This window comes from Loxodonta africana, chromosome 22 (assembly GCF_030014295.1).
Source record: "Loxodonta africana isolate mLoxAfr1 chromosome 22, mLoxAfr1.hap2, whole genome shotgun sequence".
NCBI classification, from domain to species: domain Eukaryota; kingdom Metazoa; phylum Chordata; class Mammalia; order Proboscidea; family Elephantidae; genus Loxodonta; species Loxodonta africana.
Genome location: NC_087363.1, coordinates 27,922,385 through 27,936,799, shown reverse-complemented (window position 1 = coordinate 27,936,799; position 14,415 = coordinate 27,922,385). Strand labels below are relative to the sequence as shown.

The 14,415-nt window shown below is 44.9% G+C and overlaps 1 protein-coding gene across 1 annotated transcript in view; it reads left to right on the top strand.

Moving 5' to 3' along the window:
• Positions 1-14,415, top strand: part of EXOSC7 (exosome component 7) — a 43,399-nt gene that overhangs the window by 1,485 nt on the left and 27,499 nt on the right. Inside the window, exons 2-3 of the mRNA XM_010589880.2 lie at positions 10,203-10,304; positions 10,568-10,662. Coding sequence (XP_010588182.2) covers positions 10,203-10,304; positions 10,568-10,662 — 197 coding nt within the window. The remainder of the gene's footprint in view (positions 1-10,202; positions 10,305-10,567; positions 10,663-14,415) is intronic.

Below are 14,415 nucleotides of genomic sequence, written 5' to 3'. Positions count from 1 at the left end.
CTGACTCCATTAGGACGGTATGCATATAGCTGAATAGGATTACCCTACAATATTAAACCTGAATAATAGAGTCAGAACGTAAAGGTTCATGAACTTTTTAAGATCTACTTCAGGGTCAGCAATAAGGAAATATATGTGTGTGTGTGTGTTACTGAGTGGCGTATGTATGTTATTTGTGTTTGGGAGGTATAAAACCGTTCACAAAGCAATTAGATTTGTCCTTCCCTGTCTTATTTTTGTGCCAACTTCGTTCAGATGATTTTCCTCCTCAAAGGAATGCTTAGGGGAGGCATTAAGGATTATGTTTTATTTCTAAATCTAAAAGCCTTTAGGTTTTTTCCTTTGCTACCACAGCCAGGAAATATTGGTTACACTTTACAGCCAATTCTCTCTCACATTCCATCTCTGACAGTGGCACCAAGGGACATAGGATAGGAAAATAAGTGAGTCCTCCTTGTCTGTAACCTCCCTAGGTTAGAGATGTCTTACAAACATCCTTAGTTCCCATGGCAACTCACTGTCCAACTGCCTATCAGAGACCCACCGAGGCTATAAGCTTTTCTTATTACTTTAAAATCAGTCAGCACGTCATTTATATTTATTACACACCTGTTATATGTTGGGTGCTGTGGGGAGGGAAAAAAAAAGCTACAGTCTGGCCCTTGAGATACTTAGGATATAGTCCGGGCAACGTTAGTTGGTTTTATTCACCATTTTATACCCAGCCCCCATTGTATTATGTGGGAAACAGTAGGAGTGCCAAAACATACTTGTGAAATAAATAAATGAACAATAGGGGAGAGAGACAGGAAAGATGAATAAAACAAAAGCATATAGGATATATGCCAAGGGAGCTAAAGATTTCTGGGGGCTATAATGCTCTGGAAGGCTTCCTTAAGGAAGTAGAATTTCCAAGTGTCCCCCCTGTGTATCTTTGGGAATCAGTATTCATTCACCACAGAACTGAGCTAGCCTTGGGAGGTAAGACGGAACCTGCCCTTATCTTGTTCCCATGCTAGAAGGAAGATGCAGGAATTACAGACCCATTTGTTTATATGTTTAACTGAAAATTGTACTGAGTGCTGTGAGTGAAAAAGCTTTGGATTTGATCCAGTCTGGGAGAGTCCCTAAGGAAATGGTGTTTGAGCTGAGCCCTCAGAATGAGCAGGAGTTAAGTAGTCAAGAGCCTTCTAGAAGGATGGGATGGTGAGTCCACAGGCCCTTCAGAAGAGGAAGTGTGGAGCCCTAGGGGTGAGCTGGGGATAATAGTGGAAGACTGGATTGCAGAGGTGACCAGAAACCCAGTTACTTTCCTATTATGGATCTTGGTGGGTAATGGTCTATTGACTTATGTGTATGGTATCTTTAAGGCCTAGCCAGCGTCCAGCACTTGGTAGGAACTCAGTGACATTGAATAAGTATGGTAGGCCGTAAAGGAGGGGTGGGTTAGACAGTCTTTGTTTTTTAAGTCAACCCTCACACTCACTAATACATGGAAACATTAGGGTCACAGTTCATAGTAAAAAATATTTTTTTAGATAGTATTTTCCCCAAGCTGATTGCAAGTTCCTTTAGAACTCTCTTTTGCATTTCTTTGTGTGGCTTTTGTTTTACCATTCTGTATCTCAAACTGTTCTTCCTGTCTTCAGAATATTCAGGAACTTTGGGAAGATGGCAGAATTTCCAGAATCTAGGACTTAGTCTCTTACCTGGTTAGCTTAACTGGCTAGATTGTGCTTTCTGTCATCCATAAGAAGACATTGCTAACCTCCATCTTAGTCTAGTGGTTCCGAAGCCTCAAAGCACGTTTTACTCAACCACAAAATACAGGTTCCCAGGCTTCACCCCGCTCTTCTGAATCAGAATCTCCAGGGCTGCAGGCTGGACATAGACATTTTTATCAAGTGTTGGGAGATCTTGATGCAGCTGCCAGACATTGGCCTGTGGGCTGGTGATCGTGAGCCAATGGCCTGGTCTAGCTTAGAGCCTGGTGCAGGAATCTCTGCTACCGGCTGCCTGTGGTCTCATGATCTCCCTTTGAACGAATATTTGGAGTCAGACTGAGCAGGTTCCTTTCCAGCTCCGCCGTTCACAGTAAGAATGGTTTTACCTGAGTAACTGAGCCAGCTCCCCCATGGGCAAAATGAGGACACAGTCACCTGGGAGCAGAGTGGGCTCATGAGGAATGATGAGATAAGAGATGCCAAGCACCTGGCAAGCCCCGAAGAAGTGTTGGCTCCCTTTTGAGTTTGTTTTTTCCCTAAACCATCTACATTATACCCCCAACCTTAATAATGATCCCATTTGGGGTTCAGCCTGTGGCTGTTGAGATTTAAGCTCTTTTGATTTGAAGGGCTAAGATTCTTAAGTTTATTTCAGGAAACTTATGTCAAGGACTAGAGAGTCCCCAGGCAGCTCTCAGGTACTGCTTCCCATGGATCCTTCATGGGTCACATGGCCTGTCTGACTGTCTTTATGTCCCAGGTGACTTCTCTGCCAAAGTTCATCCCTTCCTCCCAGCTACTTGCCGTCCAGCTTCCCTTCCACCTTGGTAAGTTCTGCCCTCGCCCCAGTAACCTTGCTTCTGTGTGGACTGTCCAGCCCCCTCCACATTGTGACCTGTTAGCTCCTTTTTAGCTCCTTTCTTTTTTCAGGTATTTCCCAGATCAGATTCCAAAGAGATTCAGAAAAACAAACCAAAAACAAAGAGAACCAGTTTGGCCTAGCTAGTATTTCATGACCAAAAGAGCTAGTTTTCCTGTAGATTGTGTGCCTTTGGGTCAGGCACCCACCCTGGCTCTGGCTATTGGGGGTGGATAATGACCCAAAAGGCAGGGTGCTTGTGTTCCTGACCCAGAGGTTAGACTGGCCCTCGTAGGTTCAGACCAAGTCACAGCAGTTGATTCAAACCAAACCAAACCTGTCGCCATCAGGTCAATTCCGACTCATAGCAACCCTATATGACAATGTAGAACTGCCCCATAGGGTTTCCAAGGAGCGGCTGGTGGATTTGAACTGCTGACCTTTTGGTTAGCAGCCCAGGGCATAACCACTGTACCACCAGGGCTCCAGCAGTTGATTAGTCCCAATGAACCCGGGCTTCAAACCGGTGTATTCCAGTTTGAACCCCTGCTGAGAACTTGCCTTTCTAACAAGTTCCCAGGAGGTTATACCTCAGAATCACCCAGGGATGTTGTTAAAATGTAGACTCTGATTCAGTATATCTGGGGGTGAAAAGGCACATTCTCAGCAGGGATTCAAACCGTAACGAACCAGTTCTGCAACAAGCAGGCTTTCCTGTTGGGACCTGTCAAAGCCATTCCACTGAATTTTCTTGTCTGTTCGAGGGAGATATAGCTTAGCTGATGATTTCGGCTACTTTTCTGTAGGTCTAGCTTTAATTGTAAGCTCTGTCCAGGGAAGGGCTCAGAAAAGGGAGGGCAGGGGCCGAGCCCTGTCTTCAACCAAGAGATGGAGCGGTCAGTGCTCAGTTGGGGAATCTGGCTATGGCAGAACCGGAGCCTGCACCCAGGAGTTGACTGTTAGCCTTGGATCCCTTCTATTCACAAACATGGCTCACAAAGCCTGTGTCAGGCTCTGCAGGGTGTAGCCTTGTGGAAGCACATCCTTTCCACGTAATGCAGGGCTTCGGTACTTCCACTAAGTCACAAGCAAAGGCTTGGGAAGTGGAACCCGGGCTGAAGGGTCAGCGTCTGCTTTTGCCTCCTGGGCTTGGAGCGGTACAGCTGGATTGGACATGGCTCCTTTCCTAAGAGAGATACTTGGAGTAGGGGAGATTCTCACTTCTCCTCTAGCAAGCTCTGAGATTTTGGACAAGTCCAGGCAAGGTACTGAGGGGATTAGCATCATCTGAGAGGACCACTTGGCGTCTGAAATCCTCCCAGGTGTGTTGGATTAGTAGGAAGCCTTGTTAGCTTCAGTTACAGAGGAATAGGGCAGGGTTACCTGGGTGTGAAGGAAAGGAGCTCTGGGCTGAGTTATCTGTACAGTACTTCCACTCAGTCACAAACAAAGTACTGAAATTTGGTGCCTTAGTTTCCTCATCTGTAAATTGAGGCTGCTGTTACCTCTCTCCAGGGTTGTTTGTGAGGATTCTGTGAGCTAATCATGCCCCAGAAGCAGGGAAAGGAGTTGCTTTATCATCATTGTCACTAGCAGGGGCAGATTAACCAAGGTACATGGGCTTAATTGTGTTTGCTTACTAATCTGTAGTGCACAATTTCTCATGGGTTTCACCACATCTTTGATGTGTCCTCATTTGTAAAATGGAATGAGTAATACCTATCTTACACGGTTATTGTGAGGATTAAATGAGTTAACTGTGTAGCATTCTTGGTACATGCATTATCTGGTATATAGTACATAGTAGCTACTGTTGTTTTTATTTGCAAATAACTGTCGCTAACTTAATTTATAAGGTCTCTGGGTGATGCAAATGGTCACAGAAGTGCTAACCTAAAGGTTGGTGATTTGAATTCATCCAGTGGTACTGTGGAAGAAAAGGCCTGGCAATCTCCTTCCATTAAGATTACAGCCAAGAAAATCCTTTGGAGCATTTCTACTCAGTACCACATAGGGCTGCCGTGAGTCGGAATCAACTCGGTGGCAGCTGGCAACAACAATTTAACCTGATAGATCTGTAGAATTAGAGGAGCACCTTTGAGGCATCTAATTCAATCTCCATCTTTTGTAAATGAGGATACTAGTCCAAAGAGGGAAGGGACTCCTTGGTCAAGCAGTTAGTGAACGGCAGAACCAGGCCTGGAACCCATGACCAGATGCTGAGTGATCACTCACACTCATACCGTACCCACAACCCACAAAGGATTCCTTGTAAATGTAGATGTCTATGGTCCAGGTTTTTGCTTTCCTAACTGGGCACACCTGCAGGATGGGGCAAACTGTGGAGTCAGAGATTGACCTAGAAAGCCTTTGGGTTCTGTGGGTAGGGTTGTGAGGAGACGCGGTTAGTTACTCACATGGTCTCTGGTGAAGAGGGCTCACTGGCAGGCTCCCTTCTCCTAGCCTTGAAATTTTGTTATTTTCAGATAGGTATCTCCTCAGACTCAAGACAGGGATTACTTGGAGGAGGGGATGGGCTGCAAAGGGGACTTCTACCTCACTTAGGATGTTTATTTTCTGTCATTTAAAAGGGAGTGAGAACAAAAGAGCTGAAGCAAAAATGACAGAAGGTGGTAGTACTGTGTGGTGGGAGCATAAGGGGCTCTGGGTGGCGCGGTGGTTAAGTGCCTGGGTGGGATCCGAAAGGTTAGCAGTTCAAACCCACCGGTCTGCTTCTGTAAAGATTACAGCCTTGGAAACCCTCTGGGCCAGTTCTACTCTGCCCTTTAGGGTGGCCATGAGTCAGAATCGACTCGACTTTTGGCAGTGGGTTCTTTTGGTAGGTGGGAGTATGCAGTGTTTTGCTTTTCTATATTGGTTTCTCAATGTAAGTCAGTCACATGTGCGGTTAGCCAGGCAGCTTAAAGGTAACTTCACAATAGTTAGATATATTACAGTAATGTTTTTGTTTGTTTGTTTTAAATCTTTTTGGGGACTTCAACCTATTTGAGAATCTGATGAAGGTAATGATTCTTTTTGTGGAAAAAAAGTACTTTCAAAAAATATTTACAAAGGCGGAGAAAGATTTCTGTGAACTAACCTGGAGTAATTTTCTGGGTACATTTTCTGGGAGCAGATTGCCCAGTCCTTCTGTGGAGCCACTGGGCGGGTTTGAACCACTAACCTTTTGGTTACCAGCTGAGTGCAAACCATTTGCACCACTCAGGGACCTTGGGGAAACCTATACTGGAGTGTAAACAGTTACAAATGAACCTGCGTTACAAATGAGTAATTTGTAACATAATCACCGTGAATGGCAAAGGGGAAAACGACTAAGTAACTGGAAAACAGTATTTTGGTCCTGGGTGGTGTGAACAGTTTAGGCTCAACTACTAGCTGAAAGGTTGCTGTTTGAACCCACCCAGATGCACCTCAGAAAATAGGCCTGGTGATCTGTTTTTGAAAGGTCACTGCCTTGAAAACCCTTTGGGGCAGCTCTACTCTAACACACGTGGAGTTGCCATGAGTGGGAATTGACTTGACAGCAACTAACAGCAACAGCAATGAGAGTAAAGACAAAAAGAACTCTACACAAATACTGTACCGTGTTAGGAAATTTATTACACACGGAGGTATGGGTTAGCAATTCCTGGAAGTATTTTGTATAAACTGAGATTGAACAAATAAGTAAACATATTGTAGATAATAAGAGCTAGGTTTCTCCCTATCCGAGAAAGAAGTTACAAATAAGAAAAGGGGGGAGGTTAGAATGAACTCGGTGGCATTGGATTGAAATTCAGCTGTCAGTATGAACTGATGGCTTTGAATGTATACGTAGACAAACCAAAAACTAAACCCTTTGCTGTTGAGTTGATTCTGACTCATGGTGACCCCGTGTGTTACAGAGGAGAACTGCTCCATAGGGTTTTCTCTGCTGTAATCTTTACAGAAGCAGATCACCAGGACTTCTGTGGTGCCACTGGGCAGGTTCAAACTGCCAATCTTTAGATTGGTAGTTGAAGGCAGTGGTTTATGCCACCCAGAGACCCATGTATGTAGATAGATACAGGAAGAAATGGAGATGTATATGTACGTGTGATTAGTGTACATACGTACATTTTCTAGCTCTGTCTGCTAAGAAGGTCTCGAAGCAGCCATACCCCATGTTGTGCAATGGCTTGCTTTTTGTGTGGCTTCTCCCCATGGTCTTATAACTCGCACCAAATAGTTGAGTGGGACCATGCTAATAAGGTATACGGAACCCTAGCTAGGGGATTGGTCAGTTTTGCCATCCCAAAGGCGAGAGGGAGAGGATCTTACCACTGCCAAGGAGGAAGAGCCAAGAGCAGCAATCTACACCAGCTCATGGTATCAAATATCTTTCTCTTCATTTGGTCAGATTCTGGTCAGCTCATTCCTAGGTATCCAAGGTAGGTCACAATGGGTAGCCCCTTCTCACCCCTAGCCCCCTTGGGCTAGGTCTCTGGGCTGCACCCATAAACTCAGGAGTCCACACATCTCCCTGCACTTCTGACCAGCCAGCCCTTCCCCTGTGGGAACTCAGCCCATCTCTTCACTGTTGCACTTCCACTGTTTCCACTCATGGGTGGACCCAGTTGGTCACCTCAGGCAAACATACCAGGCTTTCTGCTCACTGTGTCCCTTTAACTTCCAGTCCTGGAAGGGGGTTCTGATGCATACTGACTTTTCCTGCCTCAGTGCGCCCAGAGGCAAACAACTTGCTTGCGTGAAATTCAGAAAGCAAAACAGTCATTTAAAATTTTTTTTTTCTCCAAGTCTTTTCTTCAAATGCAAGTCTTCTGTTCTCTCAGCAGTTCTGAGTAGGTCTGCATGTCTTTTCAAATGCAAAATCTGGGTTGGGCTCTGGTTTTCAATCTAATCCCCACTCTATACACAGGGCTTACTGGCATGAACCAAAAAGCCTATGTTTCATGCCGAAAATCCTAGTTTCCCTGCTGAAGGCGGAGTTATGCACTCTCTAACATATAATACCCAATATTCATTTCTAACATACATTTACAGCATAGGGTCACTATGAGTTGGAAACGACAGCATCAGGTTTGGTTTTTTTGGAAACCCTGGTGGTATAGTGGTTAAGAGCTATGGCTGCTAACCAGAAGATTGGCAGTTTGAATCTACCAGTTGCTCCTTGGAAACCCTATGGGGCAGTTCTCTGTCCTTTAGGGTTGCTATGAGTTGGAATCAACTCCACAGTAACGGGTTTGGTTTTCTGGTTTTTTTTTTTTTTTTTTTTACACCACTAGATGGAAACATTCAGTATCCATAGTACATTCAGTTAAATACATAATCCTAAATACATAGGCTTTTAAAAACATTCCAGTTTCATTTTTTCCACTCCACCCTTTGACTGTCTTTTCATTCTTATGCATTTGGCCTTGGGCCTCTGGTCGGGTGGAACCATAACCCTGGCCCCCTATCAGTTATCTTGCTTTGCAGGCCTGGTTTTGGTCCCAGGCCACTTCAGATGCCTTTCTCCCCTCAGCTGCCGCAAAACTTTCCTTTCAGGCAAAAACAGCCAAAGTAACCATCTAAGAATCAAGTTTCACTTCCCAAGCCCCTTCCTTCTCTCTCTTCCAAAGTCCTATCCTTCCTTGAGTCTGGAGATACTAGGACAAATCCCGCTTCTGACACCAACCGTGAAAATGGCATGAGGGCAGTGTCTGACCTCCGTCTTGTAGCAGTCAGCCTAGGGCTGTTGATCTTGATTCTCTGTCCTCCTTGTGACGTTAGAGGAGGTCAGATGCCACCCACATGCCATTTTTATACCCCATTAGCAATGAGCAAACTTAGCACTCAGATCCTGGTTTTTAAATACTACCAGGGCTCTTTGGAGAAATGCCTGGTTCCGGGACTGGGGCAGGAAAAGTACAACGGGCTGGAACATCTTGTGGTGCCAGAAAGTAAATAAGTGGAGGTATGTTGAAAGGACACCAGAACCAAACAAACTAAAGGAGCTCCCCAGTGACCAGATCTGGAGCAGTTAGAACATCAAAATCGTGGTAGCGTTAGACTGTAACTCAGAGCATATAGTATCTATGAGTTATATGGATATAAATAATTAAAGACATAATTAAATGGGAAGGGCCAGCTCTTCCTTACAGAAGTCCATTAATAAATGTCAAAGAAATGAAGAAATCACCGACTGGCAAACACCACAGTAATAATTGTTGCAGGCAAGGCCTTCTGGTGGATGCTAAACTTAGTAGGGGAAAATTTGAGGAGAAATAGGGTATTTACATAGAAAGTACCTTTTCCTGAGATATTAATTGCAAAGAGAAAAACGGTAACTTTACAGTGGAGAAACCGCAGACACCGCTTGAACCAAGTGATTAAAGTTAATATTGCTAGCAATTAAAACATACTGATGTCCTGTACCCCCTGATATGAGCCTCTGAAATGGGCACAACCTCTTCTGGGGTGTTCTAGCTAAAAATGCCTAACCTCAGTCTACCCATGAGAGAATACTGGACCCATCCAATTAAGGGGTCTTCTACAAAATGCCAGGCCAGTACTCTTCAAAAGGGTCAAGATTATGAAAGACTGAGGAGCTGTCCCAGAGTAAAGTAAGCTAAGGGGACAACGTCAGCTAAATGCAGCATGGAGTCCTGGATTGGATCCTGAACGAGAAAAAGACATTGGTGGGAAAAGTGGTGAAACCGGAATAGAGGCTGTAGTTTAGTTAATAGTCCTATACCAGTGTTAATTTCTGATTTTGATAAGTTTACTGTATTGTGGTTACGAAAAGTTAGCAGGAGAGGCTGGGTAAAGAAATTGTGGAAACTCTTTCCTAATTTTGCAACTCTTCTGTAGGTCTAAAATTATTTCAAAATAATTTTTACACAATGGGAGGAGGGCAGTGCGGCGATCACCCTGAAATCCATCTTCTATAGCAGGGCTGGCAAACTTGGCCAGTAACGAGCTGGATGGGAAATATTTGGGGCTTGGCAAGTAGCACGGGTGGCCTCTGTAGCAACTCAGCTCTGCCCTTGTAGCGTGCTAGCAGCCGTAGACCTTACGTAAAGGAGTAGGCATGGCTATGACCCTGTTTAGAGAATGCCTAAGCTTTAGATGATACCTACTAGGTGTTTTTTCTTGTTTTGTTCTTTGTCTTAGCTGTTGACAGAGCAGATCTTGTTGTGTTCTGTGTGAAAGGGAGCTACAGCTGAGACAGTTGTACCCTGTAGCTCTGACATGTTCTTCTTGATGCGGTTTTAGAATTGCAGATTTGGAGAGAGATGACTTATTTTGCCTCTGGTTCAAATCTGTTTGTCTTTGTGTGCCTATTCAGCATAAATGGTATATGGCGTGGACTTTGCAGCTGGCTAGACCTGGGATAGAAACCTAGCTTTGCTTTTACTAGCTGTAGGACCTTGGACAAGTCACTGAATGTCTGTGAGTCTGTTTCCTCAGGTGCAAAATAGTAACATTGTCAATAGCCATGGGGGCAGAATTTAAGAGGAGTCACTAAGAGGAAAGGAGATACTGCATATTTTTCTGGGGGAAAAGGGAGTGGGGCAATTTGGGAGCCTGTTGTTGCTTTGGGACCAGAGCCTGAGGATTGTGGCCGTCACCCTCAGGAGGACCTCCGTGTGGATGGCCGCAGCTGCGAGGACTACCGATGCATGGAGGTAGAAACTGACGTGGTGTCCAACACCAGTGGGTCTGCCAGGGTCAAGCTGGTGAGTAGAGTGGCCATGGTCTATGCCCATGTGGAGGGGCGGGGAGGCCCCTGCAGGCCTTGGGAGAGCACACAGCTCCTGGGGAAACCTGGATCTAAGCTAGACTCAGGGAGGGGGCCTGTCTAAATCTGAAGGAAACTTTACCTCCTCAAGCTTCACTTTCCCAGGTCCAGCACTGCTCCCAAGGGTGTCTGGGAGAGGAGGAGGTGGTTGGGTATTTGGCTGCCTGCCTGAGTGAAGCCCCTTCTTGTATGTGTCTGCAGGGCCACACAGACATCTTGGTGGGAGTGAAAGCAGAAATGGGGACACCAAAGCTGGAGAAACCAAACGAAGGCTACTTGGAGTTCTTTGTCGACTGGTCAGTACTATGCAGATATTTTTAAAGAAAAATGACTTAAAAGATGAAGATTCCAAAAACGAACCTCTCGTTTCCCGTTGAGCCCACTCTTATTTTGTATTTATTTAATCATCATTCTTCCAGTCAGCAGATATTTACCGAGTTCCTCCTGTGTGCCAGGTACCGGGATCTGTGTAAGGAGGTCTTGCTTCTAGTCTTGCCCTTGTCTTAGTCACCTGACCCTTTATGAGCCTCAATTTCCCCATCTGAAAAAGAAAGCCATCTGAACATGGTTGTTATGAGGGTCAAATGAAATGATGGGGGTTATTGTGCTTTGAAAAATATCAAATGTAAGGGTTGTTTGATCTAAAATGCCCTATTTCTCTTCTTGTTCTACCTTTGCCGAAAACTATTCACCACCTGCTTGGCAGAGCAAGGCCTGGGGCCAGCCGAGCAGCCTGACAGCCCAGAGGCTGAGAGTGGCAGCTAGGCAGGCAGTGTGCATGCTGGGAGGAGCCAGGGCTTTGCAGTCTCTGCAGCCAAACAGCCTTGGGCCAGAATCTCAGCTCCTTCTCTGGCTAGCTGTGTGACCTCAGACAAGTGACTCAGTCTCTCTGTGCCTAAATGTCTTCATCTAAATAATGGGGGGAATGTTGTGATGATGAAAAAATGAAGTGATGATAGAGCACGGAGCACAGTGACTGGCTCCCAGTGGGCTTTGAGTAAATATCAGCTCTCTCCCTCTCATTATCTCCCCCTACTAGGGACTGGGGTTTCTTACTGGGTTGCTGGCCTGGTCCCATCTTGTATCTATAACCTTGGTTCTAGCAGGCTTTCCTGAGATAGGTAAGATATCTGTGGGCTCATTCTAGGTGAGGTATATAATATTGGTGCTGTATTGGGAGTCCCCAAGACCACTTCCCACATTTAGAGATTTGCTAGAAGGTCTCAGCATGTGTATTACATACACACGTACATGTTACAGCAACAAAAATGGGGGAACAGAGAGGCGGAGCCAAGATGGCGGACTAGGCAGACGCTACCTCGGATCCCTCTTACAACAAAGACACGGAAAAACAAGTGAATCGATCACATACATAACAATCTACGAACCCTGAACAACAAACACAGATTTAGAGACGGAGAACGAACTAATACGGGGAAGCAGCGATTGTTTCCAGAGCCTGGAGCCAGCGTAACAGTCAGGTACGGCACAAGCACAGAGAGCTGCTCCACCCCCCTGAACTAACCCCGGGAGGGAGACCAGCCGGTTCTGCGGGCGGCGTGGGACGCAGCCGGTAGGAGAAGTCCCCGGGAGGAAGTGACTGGTCTTGGAGCAGGAAGAGCAGCGTCCCAGCTGGGGAACCGTCTCGCTGGGATTTGGACTGGACGCAGGTACGGCATAAACACAGAGAGCTGCTCCACCCCCCTGAACCAACCCCGGGAAGGGGCCCAGCCGGGTCGCGTGGGCGGCGTGGGACGCAGCCCATAGGAGAAGTCCCCGGGAGGCAGCGACTGGTATTGGAGCGGGGAGAACAGCGTCCCAGCCGGGACACTCGGTCACGGCACAAGCACGGGGAGCTGCTCCACCCATCTGAACTAACCCCAGGAGGGGGCCCACCTGGTTCGCGGGGGTGGCACGGCCACGCAGCTGGAGGGACGAGAAGTCCCCTGGAGGCAGCGACTGATTTTGGAGTCGAGAGTGCACCGTCCCAGTAGGGGAGCCTTGACGCTGGGCGTGGGGCTGGAAGCGGAGGATCTGACCTTGACTCCAGCGGGCCAGACCCCCCGGGGGCAATCTCCACACAGCCAGCACACATAGGTGGCGCGCCCGCGGGAATCTCAGATATAATAGTCATTCCAAGCAAGACAAGCAACTCTGGCTATATTCTGAGGTGCTACTCTCCTATCTCTCTGTTCCCTCCCCCACCCTCCCCAGGCGGCTTTATTAACATCCGAATAGCCTGAGCCAGAGGGAGAACTCTGATAGGGGTCTGACTGCATTTTTTTTTTTAGCGGATTTTCTGGAAAAACTAGTTTCCCAGTGATGGCTCGGAGACAACAATCCATATCAAACCACTTAAAGAAGCAGACCATGACAGCTTCTCCAACCCCCCAAACAAAAGAATCAAAATCTTTCCCAAATGAAGATACAATCCTGGAATTATCAGATACAGAATATAAAAAATTAATTTACAGAATGCTTAAAGATATCACAAATGAAATTAGGATAACTGCAGAAAAAGCCAAGGAACACACCGATAAAACTGTTGAAGAACTCAAAAAGATTATTCAAGAACATAGTGGAAAAATTAATAAGTTGCAAGAATCCATAGAGAGACAACATGTAGAAATCCAAAAGATTAACAATAAAATTACAGAATTAGACAACACAATAGGAAGTCAGAGGAGCAGACTCGAGCAATTAGAATGCAGACTGGGACATCTGGAGGACCAGGGAATCAACACCAACATAGCTGAAAAAAAATCAGATAAAAGAATTTAAAAAAATGAAGAAACCCTAAGAATTATGTGGGACTCTATCAAGAAGGATAACCTGCAGATGATTGGAGTCCCTGAACAGGGAGGGGGGACAGAAAACACAGAGAAAATAGTTGAAAACTTCCCTGACATCATGAAAGACGAAAGGATATCTATCCAAGATGCTCATCGAACCCCATTTAAGATTGATCCAAAAAGAAAAACACCAAGACATATTATCATCAAACTCACCAAAACCAAAGATAAACAGAAAATTTTAAAAGCATCCAGGGAGAAAAGAAAGGTTTCCTTTAAGGGAGAATCAATAAGAATAAGTTCAGACTACTCAGCAGAAACCATGCAGGCAAGAAGGGAATGGGACGACATATACAGAACACTGAAGGAGAAAAACTGCCAGCCAAGGATCATATATCCAGCAAAACTCTCTCTGAAATATGAAGGCGAAATTAAGATATTTACAGACAAAGACAAGTTTAGAGAATTTGCAAAAACCAAACCAAAGCTACAAGAAATACTAAAGGATATTGTTTGGTCAGAGAACCAATAATATCAGATATCAGCACAACACAAGGTCATAAAACAAAACGTCCTGATATCAACTCAAATAGGGAAATCACAAAAACAAACAAATTAAGATTAATTAAAAAAAAAAATACACATAACAGGGAATCATGGAAGTCAACAGGTAAAAGATCACAGTAATCAAAAAGAGGGACTAAATACAGGAGGCATTGAACTGCCATATGGAGAGTGATACAAGGCGATATAGAACAATACAAGTTAGGTTTTTACTTAGAAAAATAGGGGTAAATAATAAGGTAACCACAAAAAGGTATAACAACTCTATAACTCAAGATAAAAGCCAAGAAAAACGTAACGACTCAACTAACATAAAGTCAAACACTATGAAAATGAGGATCTCACAATTTACTAAGAAAAACGCCTCAGCACAAAAAAGTATGTGGAAAAATGAAATTGTCAACAACACACATAAAAAGGCATCAAAATGACAGCACTAAAAACTTATTTATCTATAATTACGCTGAATGTAAGTGGACTAAATGCACCAATAAAGAGACAGAGAGTCACAGACTGGATAAAGAAACACGATCCATCTATATGCTGCCTACAAGAGACACACCTTAGACTTAGAGACACAAACAAACTAAAACTCAAAGGATGGAAAAAAATATATCAAGCAAACAATAAGCAAAAAAGAAGAGGAGTAGCAATATTAATTTCTGACAAAATAGACTTTAGACTTAAATCCAC